Here is a 13,241-nt window from a genome sequence, read left to right on the forward strand (position 1 = left end):
CGGGCTGCCCCGGGCGCGACCTTGGGCGCATCGCCGGCTCTGCTCCGCGCCCGCCTCACCTGCCGGCCCCTCGTCCTGCCCCTGGCTGGCTCCTCAAGGCCCTGCTGTGGCCATCTAATTCGGATTTTATTTCTTAAAAAGTATAACTTCGGTATTTTGACGCTCTCGCAGTACTCAATGTTTTCCCTGGTGCTTTGGTGTCGTAGTAGTTTAACCACTCTGCAAGTTACGCACTACTGTGATTCATTGGAATTACTCTTAGCTTAGAAGACATATTATCAGACTTAGAAAAAACCAACTTGATGTTAATTTGCTAGCAATCTGCCGGTGATCTCGCTTGCCGAACAATGTCTTTTGCTCATGTTTTTAAAGCGCAGCACACAGACCTCCTTAAAGTCCTGTGCTGGAATCATTTAAGCTTTTATGTGTTTTAGGATTTAATTTGAGCCTGCTCACAGAGCAGGTGTATTTGATGTGTCTTCTGTTACAGTTCTAAATCAGCTGCTAGAACTGTTCCGTTGAGATGTTTACTCAAATTTAACAAAAAAAGACCCCGAGAATTTTCATGAATGGCTTTTCAATGTATTTTGATAACAGGCCAACTTGATATAGGATAGATACTTACATATTGCATTTTGATCCTCAAAAATCAGGAGACTTTCTTTGCAAAAAGCCTGGATTTGATTTGCAGGATTAAGGTGTGATTACTTCCTAGTTCATGAGACTACCAAAAAATATTTTTTTTTGCCTTCTCCCCCGTTGTTCTCTTAAATGTATCCCATAAAGAAAATCAGAGTGACCCATATGAGAGAATTCGTAGATCAAGATATCATCCATTTAGCAAATTAAATACAGTTTATTTTTCCTCCTGGAAGGTTTGATGGGAAGATTAACAGTAATTTGTAATTGTTGAGAGAGACTCATTATGTTGGTTATGTATTTAAGCAAGTCAAGCCTCTAGATTTCTCCATTTCCTGACCTTACAGTTTTGTTTTGGTTTCCTGTTTAGAAAAAGGCAATAGAAAGGTCAGCAACTGCCTTAAGTTTTGTAAAAAAAACAACCACCAAAACTAAAGTTTACTAAAACTTTAGTTAGGCAAGAACACTTGGAGAATTTTGTCTGTGTAGGGAATAAAGCATGTGTTATACAGTTTGTACAGACCTGGTTTAATTAGGACACCCATCTGGGAAAATGGTGTTTTCAGGAACGTTAATGCTGAGATGTAGCAGAAATGTCAGGATGGAAATTTTTGGCTTATAATGAATATGGCAATGTGTTACTGTCTTCTGTGATGGTTAAAAATATTAACGGTCGAAATTAAGTTATGATGACTCAGAATAGCAATACTATTCCTGCATTCTGTTTTTAGAAGTTTTCCCAATAATTGAAGGCTTTTTAAAGAATTAATTTCTACAAGAAGTTGATTTGAGAAATGTGCATCTCTGTCACTTTCATCGTTAGGCTTTGTGCTCATGGTTTCTGATGGTGTGTATTTCATGCGTTGTTCCAGGAAATGGTCCAGTTGTTGCTGTGCAGCTGGATGTTGCTGAATAACATTTCTATGAGCTTGCTGTTCAATCTGCCTGTTGTTCAGAATGGCGAAGAACCCTAATTTCCCGGAAGCAGGGAATCTGCCTACAGGCTACGCGCACTGTAGGTCTTCAGACAGCTTCACTGGTGAGTGGACCCCATGTGTTTTCTTGAGATTTTAATGTTTTTGTTGTATGCCATTTTAACCAGGTTAATTTTATATATGTGTTAATAAATAATCTGAACTAAGTATATTGTTCTTTGTACTTTGCTAAACTTATTCCTTCTCTTCTGTGACAGGAAAGCGTCTGAGTGGAATGTAAAATGTTAGCACAACAGCACTTAAGTGACAGGAATGTGTCTGCAGATGAGCAGGGCATAACTTCCCATATGCTTTGAGTCAAAACATTTTTTGGTATTAAATTGCTGTTTAGAATGCTGTGATTGGATGGTGTGGTTAGTTTCCATTAATGTTACCATCTGCTTTCCTCTGAATCCTTTCACAACAGAAGGGTTGGAGATGAGACTTGAAAGTTCTGTGAATTGCGCTCATTTGAGCTTTCATAGTCTGTTTTTATAAAGTAGTATGGGTTGATTTTGTTTTTGTGGTTTTGGCTACAAAGTATCAAGACTTGTTTGGTGGTTTTGGTTTTTTTTTCCTGTTACAATTTTCACTCAGGTTCTATTTTGATTGAATCAACCACTGTTACTTGGAAGTACAAAGGAGCTAGGGCTCTGACATAACTGAAGTATTTACACTCTGAATGTTTAAGTTTTTACTGAAAATTTCTGTTTCCTGAGATTATATATTTATGAAAAGACATATGTGTATCCATTGAAAATATAAAAACCGTATTATTTGAACCTGTGGTATGTTAGTACAGTAGTGTTACTGTTACATCTGTCATGTTCTGGGAGTCTGTGGTAAGAGAAATTGAAACTTAGGTAATATTTTACTGGAATTCATTTACAATATATGAAGTAATTATGAAGCAATGAATTACAGAAAATTGAAATACTACTCAAGTGCCATCTAATCAACTGAAAACCAATTTTTAGATAAAAGAACAGTGTAAAAGAACTACATTTAAGAAAATTCTCTTTGTGTAATTCTGATAAAAGTATTAGCTTTCTAGGTACAAACTAGAGGATGTAGGAATTAGTTGTTTTAAGAGTATGAAATTATTTGCTCAATGTTTATAAATTGGACTTATTTAATGAAAAACTTAATTCTAGCAATAGTCTGTTTACTTGCATTTATTTATAAAGTTTTGATAGAGCTATCAGTTATGTAAGCATTCTTTACTCATGTTATATAAAATTTTTCTTCAAATAACTCATTATTACCTGGTAGAAAAACAACACTTCCATGTTTCATTGAAACAGCACTGCTTTTCAGAGGATTCTTCAATGTTAGCCTAAATGAGGGAGCGAAGAGACTAAATGCTGATCTTTCATTGCAACTGAGAGTTGTTCAGGAAGGATGTCATTGCTGTTGTTGCTGAATTTCCTAGATGATGTTTTTGTGTCCCATAACATGTAACAGATTACCTACTGAGTAGAAATACAGGAAACTGCAAGCATGGAGGGGGTGGTTGTTTCTCCAGGCACAGCACACATTATGTAGTATTGCATGCTGCCTTATGTCATAAATACTGGGCTGCATTTTTCACACGCTCGCTGTTGAAGGTGGCCACCAAATAGCGTGTCTTTCATTGAGGTCAGAAAAGTGGTTTGTAGGCCTTAGGACTTAACAAATGCTTTTTCAAATTGTAGCTGTTCTAATGGTGCCTCAAAATCACTGAGAAGACTGTTTTGTTTATTTATTTCTGTGCCATGACCAAAGCTGCAGCAGCTGAAGCAGTTAATTAGCTCTGAATACCTTCTGGAAATAGGTTGTGGTGCTGGCAGCAGGCTTAAAAATGGCGTGTTCTTTGACTGCCAGGAAGAGTAAGCATCTGTATTCTCTGAGAACGTTATGTTGTTTTATGACAGAGGAGCCAGAGGGAGCTTCAGGAAGGGTTCTGTGCCAGTTCTTAGCAGCATCCATCTTTTTTTTAGTCATAAATAGTACTTTCGAATAACAACTACAAAAAGACATGTTTAGCTATACAGGGAAGTTGTGAGCTCATAGCAATTTGGCACAACTAAAGAGGTTATTAAGTTTTACTTCCTCAAACAAGAAATGTACAGATCTCTTAATGAGTTGCCTGAATTTGTACCATTAATTAATCCAGCCGAGGAAGTTATGAAGTCATGTATTATTTGGTTCTATATTTTGGAGGCAGGACTGTCTCACTGGTCCGCTTTATATGAAAAATCCACAATACAGACAAAACTTGTGTTGGAAATCTGTACTAGTAGACAGTTGGCGTGTTTCTTCAATATACTGGTGGTACCCAAAGCACACAGAAGAGGCATGAGCATGGTTTTGTAAAGGTGACTGTGCCCCAACACTTTGGGTCATTCAAACATTTGAAAGGTTTCCTCAGCTTGTAGCCATCATTTGAGTCCTGTATTTCCTGTGCTCAGCAGGTTTGTGTTTGAAACTGATGCTTGGAATAGTACATGGAACCAGCAATTTGGAGAGCGTTACATCAGAAGAAATTTGCCTTGCTGCTTACACACAGGCCGATATCTAAATTTCTACTTTCATTGCTTGCTGTTCAGCATCTTGATGTTCATAAGGACTGGGCATCCTCGGGTCACTAGCAACTGTTCCCACTTCAGACTTTGCCCTCTTATATACACTGACACTTGTTTAGACAGAGGTTTATGTACTCTTGAGAGGGAAGTGTGCTTTTGATTTTGTTTGTTTATTTAACCTTAAATAAAAACAATTTCTCTTGAGCTTTTCACCCTATTGGCGCATGACAACATCCACAGCTACTGTAAGCAAAGTTAATGTGCAGCTGGTGGCACTCCCTTGTCTTCACTACTTTTACTCTCAGTTTTATTCAGACAGTACTTGTTCTTCTTTTTTAAAGACAAGAGTGGATTCAGGAAACAAAGAATACAATGTAGTAAAAAAGTTTAAATAAAAATAGATTGTAAAATTAAAATGTGCCAATATTTGTACATGGATGAAGTATCATAAATCAGCTTCCTGAATCAACAAATGTTTAAACTAGCAGAAGGGAGATTATACAGAGTTCCTCGATGATGTGTAATTCATACATAGTTGGTTTGGCTGACTATTGCAAATGAAGATCAACAACAGCAATTATGGGTGTGGTATGAAAGTCTTCAAGGAGTACCCAGACCTGAGATTGCCACTGAGTAACAAATAACATCTTTTTGCATACTCCCTCAGTGTAATAAAAAGTTTTCTATTTCAAGGACATTTCAATTTTACTGTTGTCTATAAAGTCTCAAACAATTATTTTGTGGTAATTGTGGTATTGCTGGTACAAACAGATGTTGCTGGGCTGATGAAATCAGCTTAATCTTGCTTGTTAGAAAGTAAATCTTACTGGAAGTGTATGCAGAATAAATCTAAATTGTCTTAACTAACTGTAAGTTAACTAATGCAAGTGGAAGAAGTAGTCTGTTATGATGAAAACCTGAAAATTAATTTGCTTTCATGTCAGGATAGAAGAATGACTACAGTGTTCTGTGTTCCCATGGTTAGGCTGCCTCCAGGATCTTGGCAAGTGTTGCTGGTTCTGTGCTGTAGTGGCTTCACAGGCACACAGCTTCTAATTCAAGTAGCAGAGACAGCCAGTGGAAACCTGGGAGTTTGTTCCCATTTGTGTTGTGATCTATGATTTATTTAGTATGCTGTATTTTTTTCTTAAATTTTATTTTCTATTTCTATCACTTTTTGTTTAGTTTCATTTGAGATCCTTTGGGATTGTGCTTCCACAGTATCTTGATTTTGGATAAGGCGTTTCCGTGTGTTCAAGTGCAAATAATAATTAACCCCAAGTGCATCTGTTTGGGGATTTTTTTACATATTTGCTCATAGTATTTTTACAGAAGAATGTAAAAGTGTATTTCTGTCATGAACATTTGACTTGAAAGATTCATGTGTTAGGTCTGTGTAAGGCATGGCCTCATCATTTTCTTGGTTCATGTGGTACAGCATCTTTCTTCAGCACTGGATATCTGCCCGTTTTGAAAAGTGTCTAGTAACTGGAGCAGGGAAGATACCTCTGAAGATATGGATGGTCATTATCTGAAACAACCAACCTCTTTTTAAAGAAAAGTAAACCAAAGTGTCAGAGTAGAAGCCAATATAAGACCTAAATTCGCTTTTGGATGCTCTTGCCATTGAGGCTACAGAAAGTCTCTGCTGCCAAAATAAACCAAAACCATAAAAAGCTAAAACCTGTTGTGAACGAAGAAGAAACAAAAGAATTCTGTAGAAGATATGACTAATGCATTTATCTATATTATACATTAGTGGGCAATCTCCTAATTTTATGACTGAGAGGTATGCTTTTATATATATATATATATATACCCACATATCTCTATATGTATGTGTGTGTGTATATGTGTGCGGGAACAAGAAGTCATCAAGAAAACTGAGTGTAAAGAATAAGAAAATTGAATTGTACATTGTAAAGCTTTTCTCTCTGACAGACTTTGTTCTTTGTTATTTATTAAAAGTTTTCCTGATTGTTTATTTTCTCCCAATTCTGAAAAGCTGAATAGAAACCTGCAAAAACAGTTTTTACTTTTTTTACTTTTCACTGATTCTAGTACAGACAGGAGAGTTAAGACTAAGCTTAATTGGTTACCTTGCTTATTTTTGTTTTGTGTCTTTGCATTTTAACTGAGATAAAAATTGCTTTCTAATGGTAACATGTTATAAAATAGTTTAATTTTTAATTCCCTTTGTTGGAAACTTTTAAGTAAATGGGTTGACTGAATAACAAGGTGATAATTCTCTGAGATACTTAGCTAGAATTGTTGATGCCAGCTGTGTTGAGTCTGGTTGAAAATGAACTTTGATAGAAAACCTCAGTTTAATTTTTCTTGTAATATATAATTACTTAGATTAGTCACTTTTTTGTTGTTGCAGTTATGCTTGCTATTCTTAATATTTTTGCCCTGTATAATACTCTGTATAATACTGCTTTCTTTCTTTGTGCTTAGGCTACCAGTATCACCATCCCTCCAAGATGAGTAACAGCCACCCGCTTCGTCCATACACAGCTGTGGGGGAGATAGACCATGTCCACATTCTGTCAGAGCACATTGGTGCCCTAATGAATGGGGAGGAATACAGTGATGTTACCTTTATTGTGGAAAAGAAGCGTTTTCCGGCACACAGAGTCATCCTGGCTGCTAGATGCCATTATTTCAGGTGAAGTAAGGCTTTTTGTCAGGCTCACAGGAAGTTTTTGTGCAGATGAGATAAACATAATTTCCCTGTGAACTTTTCAGGGTGTAATCATCTGTCTGTTGAGTGTGACCTTTTCTGTGTGAATGTTTCCCAGCACATCAAATCATTGTGTTCAAATAAAAAAAGATAAATAGCATGTCACAGTGTTATTCTTTTGACCTTCATTAAATTGGATTTTGAAGGTAGTTTCACAAATTCAAGAGAAAGAGAACTTGAGAGCAGGAAAGTATTACTGCAAAATTGTTTTGATTTCTCAGATTATAAATAGTGTGTTTCTATGGAATATAGTGAGATAGCAAGTTTGATTTTGATGAATTGGAATTGAGAAGAGGTTTGGCTGACACAGACTAGAATATATTTTTTAAACTAGGAATAATATTAATCCAACTTTTTTTTTTAAGAGCTGGAAATTTTTCAATAGAGATACATTTAATATCCCAGTGAATTTTGCCAGAGGGATAAGCTACTAACTAAACTAAACTCTATTCCTTATAGAGCATTATTGTATGGAGGAATGAGAGAATCTCAGCCTGAAGCAGAAATTCCTCTTCAGGACACCACTGCAGAAGCATTTACCATGCTGTTGAAGTACATTTACACTGGTCGTGCTACGCTGCGAGATGAGAAAGAAGAGGTTCTTCTTGACTTCTTAAGCCTAGCACATAAATACGGATTCCCAGAACTGGAGGATTCCACATCTGAGTATCTTTGCACAATACTTAATATTCAGAATGTCTGTATGACTTTTGATGTTGCCAGTCTTTATTCTCTTCCCAAATTAACTTTTATGTGCTGTATGTTCATGGATAGAAATGCCCAAGAGGTGCTCTCCAGTGAAGGCTTCCTGTCACTTTCTAAGGTATATCTTTAGTTTGTACTTCTTTTCCCCAAGACTGCTGATTTCAATGATAATACAGTTTTGTGATGAAATACTAATGAGGGCATCAATTAAAAGCTTGTATTAGCTCATAGTTATTTTATGTTTGTGAAACTGGGATGGTTGGAAATGCTCAAGATAAGCTGAACTGAAAATTTTGGCAATCTATTCCTAATTTTTCAGGTATTGACCAATCAATATAGTTTAATATACTATATCTAATGGAGTGTTCTAAAAGATGGCAGCAGGCACTCTAATTTTAATTTGTCTTGTTTCATCTGTTCTGGTATAATATAATTTGGCTTCTGAATGCTGCAGAGTGGAAGTCAGATATAGAGTTGAATATGACAGGACATACTTTGTTGTATTAGTTCCTTGATGTAGGCTTCATCAGTGATGGGCAGGGTGAACTAAAGCAGTCTGGAGATTACTGTGATTTATGTTGCTGATTGTCATCATGTTCTGAACTTGCAGAATATGGTGGTGTGGTATGGTGGTTTGGGGTTTTCGTGTGTTGTTTTTTTTTGTTAGCTGCATAAATATTTGGGACTGAGTCAGGCTGTTCTACGAAGTTGAAATTTTGCATTTACTCTGGAGGGGTCTTTGGGCTGAACTTAATAGTGAGAGTGCTTTCAAGTAGTGTTCACATGAAGAAGCAGAGCACCTTGAATAAATGATGCTTTAATTGAGGCTTTTAAAAGTGTTTTTTTCTTAGGGGAAGAGCTGTGAAGGGTCTGTTCCTTGAATGAGTATATGACACTGCTGTAAATTACTCATTATATAAGAAAAAAGATTTTTTTCTCTCTCTCTGTGTACTTTGTCATATGCAGTTTGTTAAAGCTGAGTTCTGAGAGAGAATTATCAATAAAGAAATGAGCAAACATCATTCATCAGGAAGTGTACACTTTGAGGTCTTCGACATAGCTAGTGCTGGGATATAGGAGGAATCTTTCAATTTGCTAGGCAAGCTCCTGATTATTCTGCTAGCTAAGTGAAAATCAAAAAGCTATTTGATTATTTGCGTTCTCATTTTGCAGTCAGTGGATTTTCTACATGAGTAAGAGCCACTGGAGTTTTTACCTGGTGATTCTTAGTTGGTACCAAAAAAGAGAGAAAGATTGTGACAGGACAGAAATCCCAAGTAGTTAGAAATGGTTAAAAAAAGTGCTTTCAAGCAACACTTTTTTTCCTCATCAATGGTCTTATAGCAACCTAAGTTTAAAGGAATATTTTGAACTATACTGCTAAGTCCCCTAATCTCTTATAATATTCCAAAGTAAATTTGAGCTACTGAATGGTATTATATTGATTTGATTAGTTCTCTACATTTCAGTTTTTTCTAGTGATTTTGTTATATTGCCTATTATTTTGGTCATGGATTCTGTAGTTCTTGCATAAATAAAACAATCTGCAATTTCAGGGAGTCATCCCTTTGGAGATTATTTTTAATAGCTATAAGTTAAAATAGCCATTAATTTTTGCTTTATTTGAATTTCTCTTGATTAAAAAAAATAAAATTCAACTTAATTTCTGTTTATTTAGGGGGTATATTTTTTGTTATTATTACTCTTTTCCAGGCTGCTCTTCTAAGTATTGTACTGAGAGACTCGTTTGCAGCTCCTGAAAAGGACATTTTCCAAGCTTTGATGAACTGGTGTAAACATAACCCCAAGGAAAACCATGCTGAAATCATGCAAGCAGTACGTTTGCCACTAATGAGTCTGACAGAACTACTGAATGTTGTAAGACCTTCTGGATTGTTGTCACCTGATGCCATCCTAGATGCTATTAAGATTCGTTCTGAGAGTCGGGACATGGACCTCAACTACAGGGGCATGTTAAGTAAGCATCAGGTTTTTTGTTTGTTTCCTTCTCATTTAGTGACTGTGGTTGTCTGGAGGATATGGTTCATTTGTGCTTTGAGTTTTCATCTATTACTGTGTGTTATAAAAGGTTTGCAATATGAAACATCTTGTTATTTAACTGTTCCTGCCATTTTTATTTCTCAATATTACTCAATTATTTTCTTGCTTTGTGTCTCAGATGTTGCTCAAACATGAGTGTAACACCATTCTCCTAGAGGAAGTGGTAATTTAATAGAAAAAGTTTTACAAAATCATTGAAAATAAAAATTAATTCACTGTGAAAGATATGATATTTAAACGGTTTTTATGTGACTTGTTTTCTACTTCATAAACATTTTCATAATTTCTCCACTACTTATGATTTTTCTCTTGCTCTTAACATGCATGTCTAAATACTTTAAACAAGTCTCTGAAGTCTTTTTAATGGAAGCCTAAAAAGTGTAAGAAGCCTTGTGTTTGACTTTTTCTGTGCTCTCTGTTAATTCAAAAAGAGTATCTAACACTTAAGGTTTGAAAAGATATTGTTAGCCATCTAATGTATGAATTTGACCCACAGCAAAGGAAAAAAGTTCAATGTTCTTTAGGAGTCTGCACTGTAGTTTCTGTCATACATGATGAGCCCTGAAAATTACTGCTATCTTAGAATTGCATATTCTTTGTTCTTCCTTAGAAGTTATAGTTATTAATATTTAAACATATGAGTTTAATACTAGGGTATTGTAAAAGTCTTGTTATGTGAGACATTCTGTTGACAATGCAGTAGATACATTTGAATAAGTCAAATGGTCTTCTCTGGCTTCTTTTCCTGGATATTTATCTCCACAATAAAATTCTCCTAATCACAGCTTTTTGGAGAGTGGAATTTCTTTGTTGTTTTAGTACTCATTCAGGATCTTGAAGCTTTTTCTGTTTGTGGAAATGCTGACTAGCACTTCAAATTCTGTTCTTTAGATATCAAATTTTTATCAGCCTGTTAAAATTCATACTTCTATTGTCAACCTGCCTGAAAAGTTTGGGATAGCTTTTCATCATTTAGTTTCAGATCATATTTTGTAGGATCTCTCCTCAAACAGGGCTGTTAAAAATGTTTGTTGAAGAGACTAGTTTACAGAGTTTTGTTCTGTAGTTGAAGTTAGGGATCATTATTCCCAGTTAGCTTGAAGGAAGCTGTTCCTAGGACACAGGCTTATTACTGTGAAATGGTGGCACAAAAAAGCTTGCTTTTCCATATGAGTTCAAAGCCCAAGTAGCCAAAAGTTTCCCATTTCACTTGTGTTCATTTAGCTTTGCAGGGTACTAGAAGCTTGTATATCTGTCAGAGAAGCGTATGTGTGGCTTTACTGCTTTGCACCACTCTGCAAATTCAGGATGGATCTTGAACATTTGATACAGATCTTGTACATTTAAGTTTCTTCCATTTAGGGGGAAAAAAACCCCACCAGTAAAACCCAAACTAAAAGCAAAGAGCAGTTGACAGGTGCAACAGAATTCTGTAAAATCATGAAGGGGACAGAGAATATAGCTGCTACATAATAGTAAATTATCACAGCTTTATTACCATAAAGCGTGTAGGAGATACCAAATAAAATTGAAGGAGCAAAATATTTTTAATGCCTCTTTTTTATCTTACTTTCTTTTCCTTTTTTTTTTTTTTTCCTAGAGCATGTGTTTCTGGCCGAGAAGGGATACTAGCAATAAATCTTTGGTCTGACCTAATAAAGTTGATATTCAGCACATCTAATTTGAGTGTAAAATTTAAGAAATTATTCCCTTTTCTTCTTAGTACCAGGGGAGAATATTGCAACAATGAAGTATGGAGCACAAGTTGTAAAAGGGGAGCTGAAGTCTGCTCTACTGGATGGTGACACTCAGAACTATGACCTGGATCATGGATTCTCTCGACACCCGATCAGCGACGACTGCCGCTCTGGCATTGAGATTAAGCTGGGCCAGCCCTCAATAATCAACCACATACGAATTCTCCTGTGGGACAGAGACAGTCGGTAAGTGCCAAGGTGACATAAAAGGGGAAGGTAATGCATTTTGTACTGGAGATAATGTAGCAGTGCAAACTATAATTTAAATATTTTATGGGAATAGCATGGTGGTGTTGGAGCTGACAGTTGCAGGGTTTATTTGGAAACAACTTGGTTTTTAAATGCAATTTTGGTTACTTACACACCAGATCATATTTAGAGATGTTAAACTACCTTAAAGTATTTCAATATTTTTACGTACTTGCATTTCAAACATGAAAAGATTTTTTTTTGTTCCAATTTTTTTCAATATATCAACACTGTTAAGAAATGGCACACTTTGACAATAAGATTGGACTTGATCTTGGAGGTCTTTTCCAGCCTAAATGATTCTGTAATTCAGAAGTAGTAAAATTTGTTCAGAATGTGAATTACCAACTGACTACAGTAGTTATTAGAAGCCACTTCATGGTTAGACTGCTGAAATATGTATTGTCATAGATTCTGTAGCCAGTTGTTACTGAGCTACTTCAGGTTATTATGGAATATATGAAAATTCAAATTAAGCTCATTTGAGCAATTGAGAGGCTGCTGAAGTAGAAAAATTGCAGGTTTCTTTTTCTCTGAGAAATCTAATACATTAATTTTGTAACTTGCTATGACACAGATCTTACAGTTTAGTAGACAGCTCAGCAGGTATTCATAAGCTGTTAAAAACAATAAACCAAACTTACTTAGACATTTATTATATACCTTATTACCTTTCTGATAAGGGATTTATTTTATTTTATTTTAAAAAAACCCCAGTTTAGCATTGCAGAATATTTTCATTTTGCTATTTTAGCCAAGCCATGTTATTCTAGAACAGGGTGTATAGAAGTTTTAGTTAGGGTAAGGTGTTTTGTAAATTTAAATAAAATTTTAAATATGAGTTAGTTACTAATAATTCAAGACCAATTTAATTAATTTTAGCTATTTAACTGTTTCAAGGAAGTTCTCCTAATTCAGTTCAACTGAAATTTGTTTCACTTCTATTTCTTTTGTAAAGATCTAAAAGTGGGTCTTTGAAGGTATAAGGAGCTGCTTCATGTAATATTGTACTAGTTGTGCCAGAAGATCAACCAAATTTATGAACTGATTTTCAAGGAAAAAATGTTCTCCTTGGGACAACTTGTTACAACAAAGTTATCTGTTAACTTGGTGTCCTGTGTGCTTCATCTGAAATTTGTACAACAGACTATTATTGCTGGCAGAATATCTGACAAGGTGGATCTCTAGAGTTTTTTGTCTTCATGAAATACTGAGGGCTCAATGGTTTAATATCCAGTTTCTGTGTCTTGCTGATTTTTATTTTTTTCTTTTTAAATCATCCTGATTTCTATGGAAAGCTTGCTGTTGGGCTTTCTTTTGCTTCCCAACAGGTATAGTACCGGAATTAGCACTCTGTCCTGTGCAAGGCCGGGAACTGGACTTTTATCATCCTTCTAGAAGAGTTTCCCTTCTAATTCAGAATATTCTCTGATTCTCTGTTCTGTGAATTGTCAAGCTTTTTTCCCTCCAGTAACTCAACTGTTTAAAATAAATGGAAATGGAGGCATTTGGAGTACTTTGTCTATTTGTGGGCTCCTCAGTATAAGAT

General features: G+C 35.6%; 1 protein-coding gene across 5 annotated transcripts in view; it reads left to right on the forward strand.

Annotated features, from left to right (window-relative positions):
• The first annotated feature begins 1,353 nt into the window (after positions 1–1,353).
• The window catches only part of BTBD9 (BTB domain containing 9), a 112,832-nt gene continuing 100,944 nt past the window's right edge, over positions 1,354–13,241 (forward strand). For 3 of the 5 annotated variants that reach the window (XM_031061051.1, XM_031061047.1, XM_031061058.1), the window contains exons 1-5: positions 1,354–1,678; positions 6,635–6,845; positions 7,380–7,743; positions 9,339–9,603; positions 11,410–11,629. In XM_031061051.1, coding sequence (XP_030916911.1) covers positions 1,597–1,678; positions 6,635–6,845; positions 7,380–7,743; positions 9,339–9,603; positions 11,410–11,629 — 1,142 coding nt within the window. In that variant the 5' untranslated portion in view covers positions 1,354–1,596. The remainder of the gene's footprint in view (positions 1,679–6,634; positions 6,846–7,379; positions 7,744–9,338; positions 9,604–11,409; positions 11,630–13,241) is intronic. The other 2 variants (XM_031061068.1, XM_005416211.3) reach the window with 1 other exon arrangement.

The sequence above is a fragment of the Geospiza fortis genome, unplaced genomic scaffold (assembly GCF_000277835.1).
Source record: "Geospiza fortis unplaced genomic scaffold, GeoFor_1.0 scaffold41, whole genome shotgun sequence".
NCBI lineage: Eukaryota > Metazoa > Chordata > Aves > Passeriformes > Thraupidae > Geospiza > Geospiza fortis.